Source organism: Mirounga angustirostris, unplaced genomic scaffold (assembly GCF_029215605.1).
Source record: "Mirounga angustirostris isolate CCGP_5_RB_7025 unplaced genomic scaffold, mMirAng1.0.hap1 SCAF_6, whole genome shotgun sequence".
Classification (NCBI taxonomy): Eukaryota; Metazoa; Chordata; class Mammalia; order Carnivora; family Phocidae; genus Mirounga; species Mirounga angustirostris.
Window position 1 is genome coordinate 153,551,434 of NW_026991714.1, and position 13,774 is coordinate 153,565,207.

The 13,774-nt window shown below is 52.3% G+C and overlaps 1 protein-coding gene across 11 annotated transcripts in view; it reads left to right on the plus strand.

Moving 5' to 3' along the window:
- The window catches only part of PPP2R2D (protein phosphatase 2 regulatory subunit Bdelta), a 55,071-nt gene extending 48,181 nt beyond the window's left edge, over window positions 1-6,890 (plus strand). For all 11 annotated transcript variants that reach the window (XM_045879097.3, XM_045879091.3, XM_064595472.1 and 8 more), the window contains 3 exons: window positions 1,440-1,609; window positions 1,682-1,773; window positions 6,373-6,890. In XM_045879097.3, the coding sequence (XP_045735053.1) occupies window positions 1,440-1,609; window positions 1,682-1,773; window positions 6,373-6,652 (542 nt within the window). In that variant the 3' untranslated portion in view covers window positions 6,653-6,890. The remainder of the gene's footprint in view (window positions 1-1,439; window positions 1,610-1,681; window positions 1,774-6,372) is intronic.
- Window positions 6,891-13,774: the final 6,884 nt, after the last annotated feature.

Consider the following 13,774-nt stretch of genomic DNA (forward strand, 5'->3'; position numbering starts at 1 on the left):
GCAACGCCAGCGGCGCCCGGCATTAGATGTGCTGCGCTCACCAGTTCTCAGTAACCTTTTGCCTTGCTCTCATTTTTCTGCAGCTAACTGTGTTTTAGAGAATTCCTCCTATAGGACTCCCGCAAGGAAGAGTGAGCCTCGTGTAACGTTGGCCTGTGTCTTTCAAGAGAATATTCTTTTGTTGTTGCTGTTGTTGTTTATAGTAATCTACACCCAACGTGGGGCTTGAACTCAAAACCCCAAGATCAAGAGTGGCACGCTCCACCAACTGAGACAGTTGGGGGCCCCTCAAGATAATGTTCTTGAGTAAACCATTTTTAGATACCAAAAGTAGTTTTTGTCAGGAAAATAGTTTGAGTAAATGCTTGGTATTGCCACTGGCTTGCTTAAAATTAACTTCAAATGCAGAACCAAGAAACATGGGCTTCTACATTAAAAGAAAAACTAAAGCAGTTTAAAATGAGGAAGTACTCACTCGAAGTTTCCCGAGCTGAGGGCATGATGGTGCGATCAGGCGTCTGGTGGAGCCTCTGAGGTCCCTACTGCGGCGCAGGTGGAGGGCTATTGAGCTTCTTAGAAAGCAAAACCTGTAGGAGAAAGGAAGGTCTGCTAAAGAAGCATCTGGAATCTTTCTAAAAGTAGTAATTCGGTTTTGTTATGTGGAGCTTGACTCCTGAACAGCAGAGACAGACCCCTTTTCCTGATGGGCTTCGGTATATGGGACCATTCTGGAGGTTACAGTCTGGACCCGGTGTTCCCAGGTGACGCCGCTTCATCATCCCATGATATGGACGGGACAGGTCTGCACGTGGCTCGCCAGGGCCTGGGCTGCTCAGACTCGCAGGTGTTTGTGTGGTAGCAGCCTGTGGTCAGCACGGGGGTTCTTGACCAAAAGGCACATGGGAGTGTCCTGAGGGGCTTTTTCCAGGCCGCAGCCCGGGGCCTCAGGCATGGATGTAGTGCTCCAGAGTCTGAGTGAGATTGGGGGGCCTGTGTTTCTGATGCTGTCCCTTGGCAGTAACTGGCACTGGGACGTTTCATCTAAGTCTCTCAAGCTCAGAAGTTGAAGGCCAGAAAACATACTGAGATTAGAAAGATCAGAAGCGTGAGTGGAGTGCGGTCTGCAGCCCCCAGGGAGGGCCTAGGGACTTGAACGTGGTTTGTTCTCTCGGTTTGTTGTTTTGTGAAGGTTTTTTGCTTTGTTTTGTTTTTGTGGTTTTTTTTTTTTTTTTTTTTTTTTGAGAGAGAGAGTGAGCGGGGCGAGGGGCAGAAGAAGATGGAGAGAGAACCCCAAGCAGACTCAGTGCTGAGCGCAGAGCCTGACACAGGGCTCGATCCCACAACTCTGAGATCAGGACCTGAGCTGAAATCACTTAACCCAACTCCGCCACCCAGGCGTCCCCACGTTAAACAGACACTGAAAACTTTGTTTTTTTCAGTTTTTGAAGAACCTGAAGATCCCAGCAGTAGGTCCTTCTTCTCAGAAATAATCTCCTCCATCTCCGACGTAAAATTCAGTCACAGTGGTCGGTACATGATGACCCGAGACTACCTGTCGGTGAAGGTGTGGGACCTCAACATGGAGAGCCGGCCCGTGGAGACCCACCAGGTGAGGCCGCCGCGCAGGCCTGGCGCCACCCCTGCGCACAGCGCTTTCTAACCTTCCTGTGCTTTCGTTAAGGTCCACGAGTACCTGCGGAGCAAGCTTTGTTCTCTGTATGAAAATGACTGCATCTTCGACAAGTTCGAGTGCTGCTGGAGCGGTTCGGACAGGTAGGGCGTGTGTCGTGGTGGACCGGCCCTGGACGCAGGGGGGCTGCCTCGGGGGCTGCTGGGTTGCGCTCTCCAGGCCACCTGCCTGCCGAGCGGCAGGTTCTAGGTGGAGACGACAGGGCGTCTGAGCAGCTGTTCCCTCGCTTGGGTCCCATCTGTATTCAGACAGTACATGCGGCACTAAGGTTCTTTTTGGTGGTTTTTAAAATGCTTTTAAAATATTTTCAAAATACATGTATTTTTTGTATTATTTCCAAGATGAGTGAGAAGGAAGGACGTGGGGTAATGATTTACCACTAAGCATGTGGAGTGGCCGTGTTCCAGTTTGCCATTTCCTCTGGAGGGAACAAGAGGGGGAAACGCCCTCCGAGTTCACTGGTGGCTGTGCTCGAACAGCAGGTGGGGTGGCTGACGTGAAGTCCTGGTGGCCTCCAGGAGGTGGCATCTCTGGTGTCTTGGTAGTTTATTTCGTGCACATTCTCTGAGGAGGGTAATAACGGCAGTATTGCTGAGGGCCATGTCTTCGATCTCAGACAACACAGTGCATTTCTGTTGCTGGAAAGAGACTGTCCGCCCATCGTCCCTAGTAGAAAGGTGAGTCAGGTAGGGCCTCCCTGTGGGACGTGAGTGGCAGAGGGCCTGCGCATGTGGGTCATTGAGCACACACATAAACGAGGGAGAGTGCACGATGGCCAGGGTGAAGAGGGGGCGGGAAGCAGAAGGCCGGGGAACCTGGTTCACTGGGCTGGCCTGGGAGCATCTGGTCCCAGGACCCGGCTGGCCAGGTTTCACAGCAGAGGGCTGGTGCACTTAACAGCCTTGGGTCCACGCGCAGTGAGACACTCCAGGATTATGGAAAAGGCATCATCCATCTGCGTCCAGATGGGAGTCCCAAGGGAAACGTGTCTGACACCTTAGGGGGTAGGGGAAGCCTAAAAATCCCCTGAGATGTGGAACTGTCAGCCTGCCCTCCCTCCCAGGATGTGGAGTTCGTGTCTGGACTGGCTCCATGATCTAGAAAAGCTAACGAGGAGTCAAGCACTACGGAGCAGTCAGGGCTCTGGGCATCAAGAGGAGCAGACTGCTTCAGATCCAGGCTTTTACCCTCTTGACACACCGACTGCCACCTCTTTGCGCTTCGTGGACGCTGCGGCAGACGGGAGCCTCCTGGAGCAGAGGCAGCACCGGACTCCCGGCCCTGCGAAGCAGTGTGTGCTTTATGCGGTCATCCGTTTCCCAGGCCCCCCAGCAGCAACACCAGGGGCCTAGGCAGTGCCACATGAGCAGTGGGTCTGGGGTCACAACCAGCGCACCCTGAGCTTCTGCAGAGAGGTGTACGCACGCCCGCGCTTGGACACTGCAGGGCCCTGACGCTCAGCCCAGCGAGAGAGCACTCGGCAGTCACACTGTCGGCAAACCCTGAGGCAATCTGGCCGTGTGCCTCTCCCGTTACACCCAGGACTCGGGATTTCCCCAGATTAAAGTCCGTTAAACATAAGCATACAGGTAAAAAGTACCAACCACGTACCCATAGGAAAGCTACTGTGAACAAGTCAGAAACAGCAACAAAACTTAACCTCTGAGGATTCAGATACTGGAACCGCAAGTTGCAGAGTATAAGATATGAATGCTGAAAATATTTTCTGATTAATGGAAGGAACCATAAACAAGACCCCTAAAAACGACCTGGGAGGTTTGTCAGAGACTCAAACAGAACTTTTAGAAATGAAAAACACAGTGGTTGAAAATCGCTGTGGACTTGGTAGGAGATCCAGAGCAGCAAGAGAGACCTTGGGTTAGTGAACTGAAGAACATTGGGGGTGCCCAGGGCGCAGCGCGGAGTGGCTGGTGGGACCTGAGAAAGGTCAGGAGCACCCTGCGGGGGTGGGGGTGGGGCCCACACAGCAAAATGTGGAGGCGTGCCCAGGAGGACGTGGACACGGCCAGGAACTTTCTGTAGCTGACGGAAGACTGAGCACACGGATTCAGGAAGCACAGAAATCGACATCTGTGTCAGAATGAAATCACGGGGCACCAGAAGCAAAGAGAAGATCTTAAAAGCAGCCATGGAAAAACTGACACACTACTTTGGAGAACGGACGGTCAGGCTGAGCGTGGCCTGCTCAGCATAGCAGACACACAGAAGGTGGCATGACGCAGCGCCTTGTGCTCGTTTCAGCGTGCTGGGACAAAGCTGCTGTCAGCCTGGGGTGTGTGTTGAGACAAGGATCACTCAGAACGTGTGTGCGATAAAGGTGCTTTCAGATGGAGAGCAGTTCACCCTGATGGGAGCTCACGAAACAGATCTAGAGGGTGCGCTTCTGGGAAAGGACGCAGACTCAGAAAGCAGGTGTGAGACCTCAGGGAGGCAGGCAGCCATCGCTGGCCCCGGCCCTGCGAGCAAAGCTGAGGAATGTTGACTCTGAACGATACTGATTTGTCTAAATTGGTTGTCTGTGTTGGGGGGACAGGTTATAGCTCTCCCTCAGCCAGAGTAAATAAGCTCTGAGTGTTGTAAAGACTGGGCCATAGCTGTGGGAGAGCACCGCCCGCATGCGGGACACTACGGACTTCTTAAGCTCCAGATCCAGACGGTGAAGAAAACAGTAGGAACTTCACCTACATTTACATGGTAAACTTTTTTATATTGGAATACAACAATAAAAATGAAACCTGCAAGAGCAGATATAACTGGCAAAGAGAGAAGTATCCAGAATATGCAAAGAATTCTTAGTCTATAGGAAAGTGACAGCTCATAAATGGGAAGAAAATGGATAAAAATGCTCGTCCTCAGTAGAAGTCAGCAGGTCAGACCAACCGGGATGCCCTCTCAGAGCTTTCACAACCACGGGGATGTCAGGCTGAGGGGTGGCCGCCAGTGGCCTTGACCGTGGCCGTTTGGAGACTGGCAGCGGCCTGCGTGGGTCAGGAACCTCATGCACATACAGGTAAGAAAACATGTTCAGAAACAGGAACTAGCGAACCCCTGAAGGAGCCCAGTGTTCACCGTCAGGTGAGTGAACAAGGAACTTGTTGTTTGTTCATAACCTGCAGTCATGTGGCACCGCTTGGCTGTGCTCAGGTTGTCTAGCAGAAACGGACATAGCCACTTGCTCCTGGGTCCACTTTGCCACCAGGGGACAGGATGCCACCTGGCCAGGTGCTTGGGAAGGTGGTCATTTGTGTGGTTTGGGTCACTGGACCAGTGCAGTGGGAACGCCGACCTCCCACCTCCCGTGCTGCCGTGGCGGTCAGAAAATCTAAAGAAATAATGAGTCTGTATTGAAGTTGGTCCGCTTTCGTTTTTACCAGGCACCAGCAGTTGTAATCAGTGCCGATAATAAAATAGCATCTCCTGAAAGAATCTTACCGGTCTGTGTTCTGAGGAATTGTGGCGAGTTCAGTTAAGTTTGAGGAGCGTGGACGGAAGCTCCACATGGGCGCGCTTCCTGCTCAGCCTTCCATGGACGTCGTCTGGCCCACGAGGCTGAGCCGGAGAGCGCCCTGGGCTCCCGGCATTCGAGGGCAGAAGCGGAATAAGGGTAGCTGCGAGTAGCCTTCTGAGTTGATCCTGTTTTCTGGGTGCAGTGTAGTCAGACCATGATGAGGGGTTTGCCCGCAGTCAGGGTCAGCCACTAGCCATGCCTCGATGAGACAGGAGGCCGTGGGCTCCTCGGAGGAGAAGACTGCAGGGAGCTGCCGAGACCGGGCTGTGCTGCCAGCAGGATCCGCCCCATCCGCGGGGCAAGGTCTGAACCCCCTCCTTGTCTGCGGTGGCCACGGGCCAAATCATGGCAGCACTTGCTGAGAGCCATTTTCTTCTCAGTTTTGTAGAAAAAGACCGGAAGTTTGTACCAGTGTAACAAACGTTTTCGACTATAGAGACGGCGGAAGCCATTAGAATTAATGCTGGAGAAATGAGACCGTGGGCAGCACGGCAGCATCTGAGACCCACACTAAGGTCTAGGACTTTTCCCCTTTGTGTTCTTGTTGCTTCCTGTGAAAGAACTTTTTGACATCAAAATGAATTAAAAAGTATTCTTTGAGCTACTGTGTGTTGTGCTGGGAAAAGTCTGACTAATGTCCACTGAACACAAACCAACTTTGAATCATTGACAGAGTTGGAAATGTTCAAGACCTGAAAATAAATCAGTTACTCATGGCTGGGACAGATGACTGTGTCGGGTTTTTTTACTTTTTAAAAATGCATTAATGTGGGGCGCCTGGCTGGCTCAGTCAGAAGGGCACAGGACTCTTGGTCTCCGGGGCATGAGTTTGAGCTCCATGTTGGGTGTAGAGATCACTTAAAAAAAAAGTGTAAATAAAAGTGTGGCTATTCCTTTTTTCCTTTTCTATTCTGTACTGTATATTTTTGCTGACATGATGGCACATAAGCAGTTCAGGAGGAAATTTTCATTGCATGTCTCTCCTGACCGTTCTTAACTGTTGTTTCTTATTTCTAGAAATGGTCTTGTCAGGTAGAGGAGGGGTGAGGGAAGGTGACCCCACTGGGCGTCCAGGGCGCTGGGCCCGCGTGCTGCAGGGGTGTTGAGCGCTTCGTCCTTGACAGGCGTTACTCTCTCTTCTTGTCTTGAGCAGTGCGATCATGACGGGGTCCTACAACAACTTCTTCAGGATGTTTGATCGGAATACACGGAGGGATGTCACGCTGGAAGCTTCCCGGGAGAACAGCAAGCCTCGAGCCAGCTTAAAGCCTCGGAAGGTGTGTACAGGCGGTAAGAGAAAGAAGGACGAGATTAGTGTGGACAGTCTGGACTTCAATAAGAAGATCCTGCACACGGCCTGGCACCCGGCGGAGAACATTATCGCCGTGGCTGCCACCAACAACCTGTACATCTTCCAGGACAAAGTCAACTAAGGAAGCCAGCACGGGGACTGAGCCCGGCTGTCTTCTCCAAGGAGGGGCGCATCCTCCTCCCTGTGAGGAGCAGCAAGGCGCTGACCGCTCCCCCTCACAGACTGGAGGGGCCGGCCTTCCGCCTGCGGCGAGGCGGGCCGGGTCGCTGCTCCGCGGAACACCCACTCACCCACTCAGCGCAGCATTGGTGGACAGTGCTCAATAATGGCCATTACTCAGAATAAATGTATTTATTTCAGTCTGAGCCTTGCTTTCCAGTTTGTAGACCAGAAAGTTAACACCCAAGAGAAAAGTTGTCTGATGGAACATCTCTCTCTCTGCAGCCCCCCCCCCCCCCAGCGCCCCCATCACACTCGGGCCTTCACGCGCGTGTGCCGCCGTGCCCCCCGCCCCTCTGCCTTCCTCCGAGCCCGGGCGGCCCCCATTGCAGGCGTGGGTTCGCCAAGCGGGCTCAGGCAGCTTTACTCCCCCACACACCTGTATCTACCATCACGCCTTCTGGTGTGACCACTGAATAAAAGCAACACACTCTAAAACGTGTTTTTAAATCCAAGATAAGTATCGGCTTTTTATTTGCTTTCATGGCACATAATGGAATTCTGCAGAATCGAGCTTTGGAACAATGTGAAAAGCCTCTGTCCTCCGTTGGCAGAATGGTAGCACGTGTGCTCTGAACCCGTCCGTCCCAAACTCACTCTGTTTCGTTTCTGTGGAAAGAGTGCAGGTAACGCGCCAGGTAAGGTCTGCGCAAAGCCCGGGACCGCCTCTGAGAAGGAGCGTTCGAGCAGCAGAACCGCCGCTGCGGACGTACAACGTCTGGTTTCCAGTACAGCCGGGAACACGGACGTGCTTTCTCTTTAAACCTTTTTAAAGAGTACTTGTGGGAGGAATATTCTTTCTAAAAATTGCTGAGATTACATGCATGCTCAATTTCATACTGCGTTTCAAGCCAGCAGAATTAACCAACTGCAATTACTACGTGATGCCGCCAGTATCCCGGTGGCGTATTTTTAAAGTAGGATCTTTGATACCCGAAATCAGCATTTCCCAAGACAAACTGGAGAGGTGTAACAATGCTACGTGACTGGCCCTCACTGGGATTTCACACCCGGCCCCAATCACAGCGACCTCCAGGGGACGGGAGCACCGGGGTGCGCGCACCGCTCTTGAAATTTTAAGGCATATTTTGATTACTAAAGATACCGATCTGTAAGAACAAATGTCTTGATAATGAACATTCTGTTCATTACCCTGAATTAACGTTAACAGAATGCCACTTCCATTCACATTCAGCTAGAAATGGAGAATTTCAAAGTACAATTAATTTAAAAATAATTCTTACTGTATATCCGTCGTGGCACAACTGACAGATCTGAGGTGTGGCGCAGGGGTCTCATGTTAGTCCACCCTGGTCCTTCAGAAAAAAGTTCCAATGGGATTGTATATACGTGTTCAACTATTTTGATCAAAAGGTGTAATAAATTTTAAGTGTCTAACTGGATTTGCACCGTGTGTTCGGACGGCTTCTCCCAAGTAGAAATCAGGCCTGCCGCTGCATCACGGAGGGGACCCCGCCGGAGGAAGTGCTGTCCCCGAGGCCCCCGCAGCGTTCCCCTCCGCATTCCCCTGTTCTCTCGTTTACAGTTACATTGTCTCTGTTCCTGAAAGCCAGCTGTGTGAGTTGTTTTCATCCTTAGAATTCTGTGCTGCCATTTTCCTAAAGCTGTCGTGCTCTCTAGGCTGGGGACCTGGATTGGGGTGAATACGCTTTATTCATGTGTGGATTTAGACAGGCTTTTTCTTTTTTTTTTTTTTTTTTAAGAAAAATTGAGCTTCTACTAAGCTAGCGTAAGACTCAGTCGGGTGGTCAGCTGTCCGCAAATCCTCGGCGTTCACGGTGAGACAAGAGCAAAGGCCATGTCTCTGCCGCTCTTCTCGAGGAGCTAAGTGGCCCCGTTTGCCCAGCTGCAGGCTGTCCCCAGAGCTCCGTGCTCCGCACGTGTGGGCAGTTCCTGCTGGCCAGGCTGAGTCTGGGGCTCTGGGTCGCCACGTTGCTTTCCCAGAAGGAATTGCTGCAGGTCTTTGCTTGAGGGGGTTGAGAAGAATGTCCAAATTGGCACTTGGGCTTTTGTCTTTCAAACCCGTGCTCTGTGCGCAGAGGAGTCCTGAGTCGGCCTGGGTGACGGCGACACCTCGGCTCCGGAGGTGAAGGGCCAGCAGGCGCCTGTCGTCTGGGGGATGTTCTGTGCACACCCCGGTCTGAGGCAGGGGTTGCCCTAGGGCCGTGTCGTGGGGGTTACGCAGGGATGGAACCACCATTTCATTATGACCTGGCTCCGCTCTGGCAGGGGAGTGTCAGAAGTCAAGAAAAGCCTCGTACGAGCTGGTGTGATAGCTGACCAAGACCCTGGTCCTTGGGCCTTCCTGGGGGGAAAGAAGGCAGCGTCCGGGGCCCACAGACGGCAGCCTTCAGGCCTCGGCCTCCTGACCCCGGGCTCCTTCCCTCACCGGAAGGCCTGTTGTGTGGTCAGCTCATACCTGCCTGGCCAGGCTTGACTGTGCTTGCCTTGGGTCCCATCCTCGGTGCAGAGGGGCTCCTTTGTGCCCACAGCGGGGAGCACCCCAGGAAGCTGAGCATGTTCCCCCACGAGGCGTCTCCACACAGGCTGGGGGCGGGGCCGGGAGCCAAGTATGGATGGGGTAGGGATCACATGGGGGTAAAAGGCAGCACCCTCCCCCCCAACAAACACAGGGATGTCACAGGCCCAGTGACAGGCCTGCCTGCTACTCCTGATGGTGACAACCCCCTTCTACTGGGTGCTTGCTGCACGCAGGCCCTCGGCCGAGGGTTCCCCTCACACCAGTGTGGTGGGGTGCAGGTGGGTACCCTGCGGCACGCAGTCATGGTCGGGGGCTCCGGTCTGCACTCCGTGCCTCGGCCCCACACTGCGCCCCCGTGGAGCTGGCGAGGGGTGGGAGCGTACAGGACGCTGGGACACTTGCACGCCATGGAGCTGTGGCCCCGAAGGGATGAGCGGGGAATCCCGGACAGAAGAACGTGTGGAGGTGAGTGTCATCTGGGCCTGGGCCGCTGGGCTCATCCACGCCTCGTCTGGCAGCATGTCCCTTCTTGGGGCGTGAGCGCAGGTGGGGTCTGTTTGAGGAACCTCTGTACTGTTTTCCAGAGTGGCTGCACCAGCTTGCTTTCCCACCAGCATCGGGTGTCCAGGGCAGGCAGCAGCCCCGCTGGCTGGGAGTCTGGGCTGCTGCCATGCGGGGGCACCTGGCCTGTCCTTTCCTGCCTCGGGTGGCACTCCTTCCCCAAGCACGGCCCTGCATTCACTTTCAGCTCCCTGCACTCGAGGCCGGCGAGAACCAGCGACACCTGCCGTGTCTCCGACAAGCCTGTAGCTGGTAAGTCACCGAAGGAGCCCCGCCCCGTTCCCATGGCCGAGTGCAGACGCGTCCCAAATGAGATCCCTCCAGGCCGCCAACCTCTGCCTTACACTCATCAGCGCCATCGGCACTCTTGGGGCCCCACTGACGCCTCTAACAGGCTCTGCTCCTGGACCAGGAGTCAGACGGACGCCGGGTCCACACAGAGGTCCCCGCGCCTGTGCGGGAGGCCGCCGGAGCGCAGCGGGGCCCAGAGGTGCGGGCAGAGCCCTGTGCCCTCGGGGCCCCCCACGCGGCATCACACCCCTCCCCAGACTCTCAGGTGTTCCTTTGGGATTTATTGAAACAATTCACTTGTCTGCCCCAGAGTTCATTGTTAGTGTCTTTGGAGATCTCGAGACATCTTTAAAAATGTGTGTTCCATAAGGATGAGGAGCATGAATTTGTTATTCCAAGAACTAATATTCAGAGGAAAGTATGTTCTCTAAAATCCAAGTATCTTAATGCAATATAATTCTATGGTTCTTATTAGAAATGGTGGGGTTTTTTTTAATCGTTGAGGTATAATGAACGTAGACAAGTTTCAGGTGGATAACATGATTCAGTATTTGCATATACTGGGAAGTGACCACCACGGCGACTCTGGTTAGCATCCGTCACCACATACGGTCACAAAACGCTCTTTCCTGTGATGAGAACTTCTAAGATTTACTCCCTTAGGAACTTTCAAATATACAGTGTTATTACCTGTAGTCGCCACGCCCTGAATTACTTCCCCTCGGCTTTAGTTTATACCTAGACGTTTGTGCCTTTTCATTCCTTCTACCCATTTCTCCCACCCCCCACTCAACTCTGGCAACCACCAGTCTGTTCTATGTGCCTATGCGCTTGATTTTTTGTTTTTGCTTTGCTTTGTTTTTAGATTTCACATGTAGGGGTGCCTGAGGGGCTCAGTTGGTTAAGCGTCTGCCCTCGGCTCAGGTCACGATCCAGGGTCCTGGGATCGAGCCCCGCATCGGGCTCCCTGCTCCGAGGGAAGCCTGCTTCTCCCTCTCCCCCTGCTCCTCCCACTGTTTGTGCTCGCTCTCTGCCTCTCAAATAAAATCTTTTTTTTTTTTTTTAAAGATTTTATTTATTTGACAGAGAGTGAGAGAGGGAACACAAGCAGGGGGAGTGGGAGAGGGAGAAGCAGGCTTCCTGAGGAGCAGGGAGCCCGATGCGGGGCTCGATCCCAGGACCCTGGGATCATGACCTGAGCCGAAGGCAGACGTTTAACGACTGAGCCACCCAGGCGCCCCTCAAATAAAATTAAAAAAAAAAAAAAGGGGCGCCTGGGTGGCTCAGTCGTTAAGCGTCTGCCTTGGGCTCAGGTCATGGTCCCAGGATCCTGGGATCAAGTCCCGCATCGGCCTCCCCGCTCCGCGGAAAAGCCGCTTCTCCCTCTCCCCCTCCCCCTGCTTGTGTTCCTTCTCTCGCTGTGTCTCTCTCTGTCAAATAAATAAATAAAATCTTAAAAAAAAAAAAAAAAAAGATTCCACATATAAGGGGGATCATGCAGTATTTGACTTAGTTCACTTAGCATCATGGCATATCAAGGTCCACGGCTGAATAATATTTCTGTGTGTGTGTGTGAGTGCAAGAGAGAGAGACAGACAACACATTTTATTTATCCACTGATGGATACTTGGGTCGTTTCTAAATCTTGGCTGTCTTGAATAGTACTATGAACATGGTGGGGTGTAGATATGTTCAAATTAGTGTTTTTGTTTTCCTCGGATATGTACCTGGAAGTGCAATTGCTGGTCATAGGGTAGCTCTATTTTTAACTGTTTGAGGAACCTCCGTACTGTTTTCCAGAGTGGCTGCACCAGCTTGCTTTCCCACCGGCAGTGTATGAGGGTTCCTTTTTCTCCGCATCCTTGCCAACATCTGTTGTTTTCGTGTTTTCTATTTTTAGCCATTCCAACAGGTGTGAGGTGATAGATCATCGTCGTTTTGATTTGCATTTCCCTGATGAGTGATGTTGAGCATCTTTTCATGTGTCTACTGGTCGTCTGGATGTCGTCTTCAGAGAAATGTCTGCTCCTGTCTTCTGCCCATTTTTAATCCAATTGACTTGTTACCATGAAGTTGTAGGAATTATTTTGAATATTAGCCCCTTACCAGATATACGATTTACGGATGTTTTCTACTATTTAGTAGGTTTCCATTTCATCGTGTTGATGGCTTCCTTTTGGTGAGCGTTAAGATTTTTAGTTTGGTGTAGTCCTACTGGTTTATTTTTTGCTTTTGTTGCTTTTGCATTTGGTGTCAAATCCAAAAAACCATCACCAAGATCAGTGTCAGGGAGGCCACTGCCCATTTTTTTCTAGTTTATGATTTCAGGTCTTAAATTCATTGTTGGGTGGTTTTAACAATTTTTTTGAAGATTTTTATCTTATTTTAAAGATTTATTTTAGGGATGCCTGGGTGGCTCAGTAAGTTAAGCATCTGCCTTCGGCTCAGGTCATGATCCTGGGGTCCCGGGATCAAGCCCCATGTCGGGCTCCCTGCTCTGTGGGGAGCCTGCTTCTCCCTCTCCTTCTTCCCCTTCCCTCACTTGTGCTCTCTCAAATAAAATCTTTTTTAAAAAATTACTTTAGCATGCAAGCAGGGGCAGAGGGAGAGGGAGAAAGAATCTCAAGCAGACTTTCCGCTGAGTGCAGAACCTGATGCAGGGCTCCATCTCATGACCCTGAGGATCATGATCTGAGCCCAAATGAAGAGCCGGCCACTCCAGCACCCCAAGATTTTAAAGCCATCTCTATGCCCCATGTGGGGCTTGAACTCTCAACCCCGAGATCAAGAATCACATGCGCCACCCACAGAGCCAGCCAGGCGCCCTGCATCGTGCTCTGCGGTAGCACAGGGGTCCAGATCTCCGCAAGAGACAGTCCTCCCCACCACGGGCTCTGGCCGCCTTTCTCGTTGGGTCATTGACCGTGTGCGCATGGGTTTATTCTGGCTCTACGCGGCTTCTTCACCGTCAAGCTCCAGAGTTTTCACTTTGTGATTACTCTCCCATGGGGAGGCCTCCTGCTCTTCATCACACCTTTACCCACTCACTCCAGCATCCACGATTCGGCAGCTGTGTTTGCCTGATGGTCAGTCATCCCGTCAGCCCCTCTGTACGCAGCTGGAGTTGAGGAAGAACTATGCCTTTCTCCCATCTGCTGTCAGCGTGGACTCGGGGATGCCCGCGAGTCTCTGGGTCAACGTCCATCACTGTAGCGGCTTTGCTCCTTGCCTGTCCCACTTTGGGCCACTGTGGGTTCCTTCACCTTGGCTTTTGAGCCCTTCCTGACTCCCACCCCTTGTCCTGGAATCACTGAAGAATAGCGTGAGGAACCAGATCCAGGACCAGCCAGCCTTCTGTTGACTTGGCATTGCTCATTAGGCCCTGTGGACAAAGCTAGAAACCTTCGTGTTTGCACACACACTAGTATGGATGGCCATGATTGTCTAGGCGTTTAAGACTGTGAGCTAATGCAGAAACCCCCCATGACAATCCACCGCTGGCTCTGGCCCACCCTCTACTCCTTTTGCTTTGTCCACCTCCCCTGCCCCACCAGCGTGCCCTCCTTTACTTGTAGTGTTTCCCTACTTGCGTTGCATTTTGAATTCCCTTGAAAACATTGGCTTCGATTATGGATTTTGGCTTCGAAGCATTGCTGTGGTTCTGAGTCC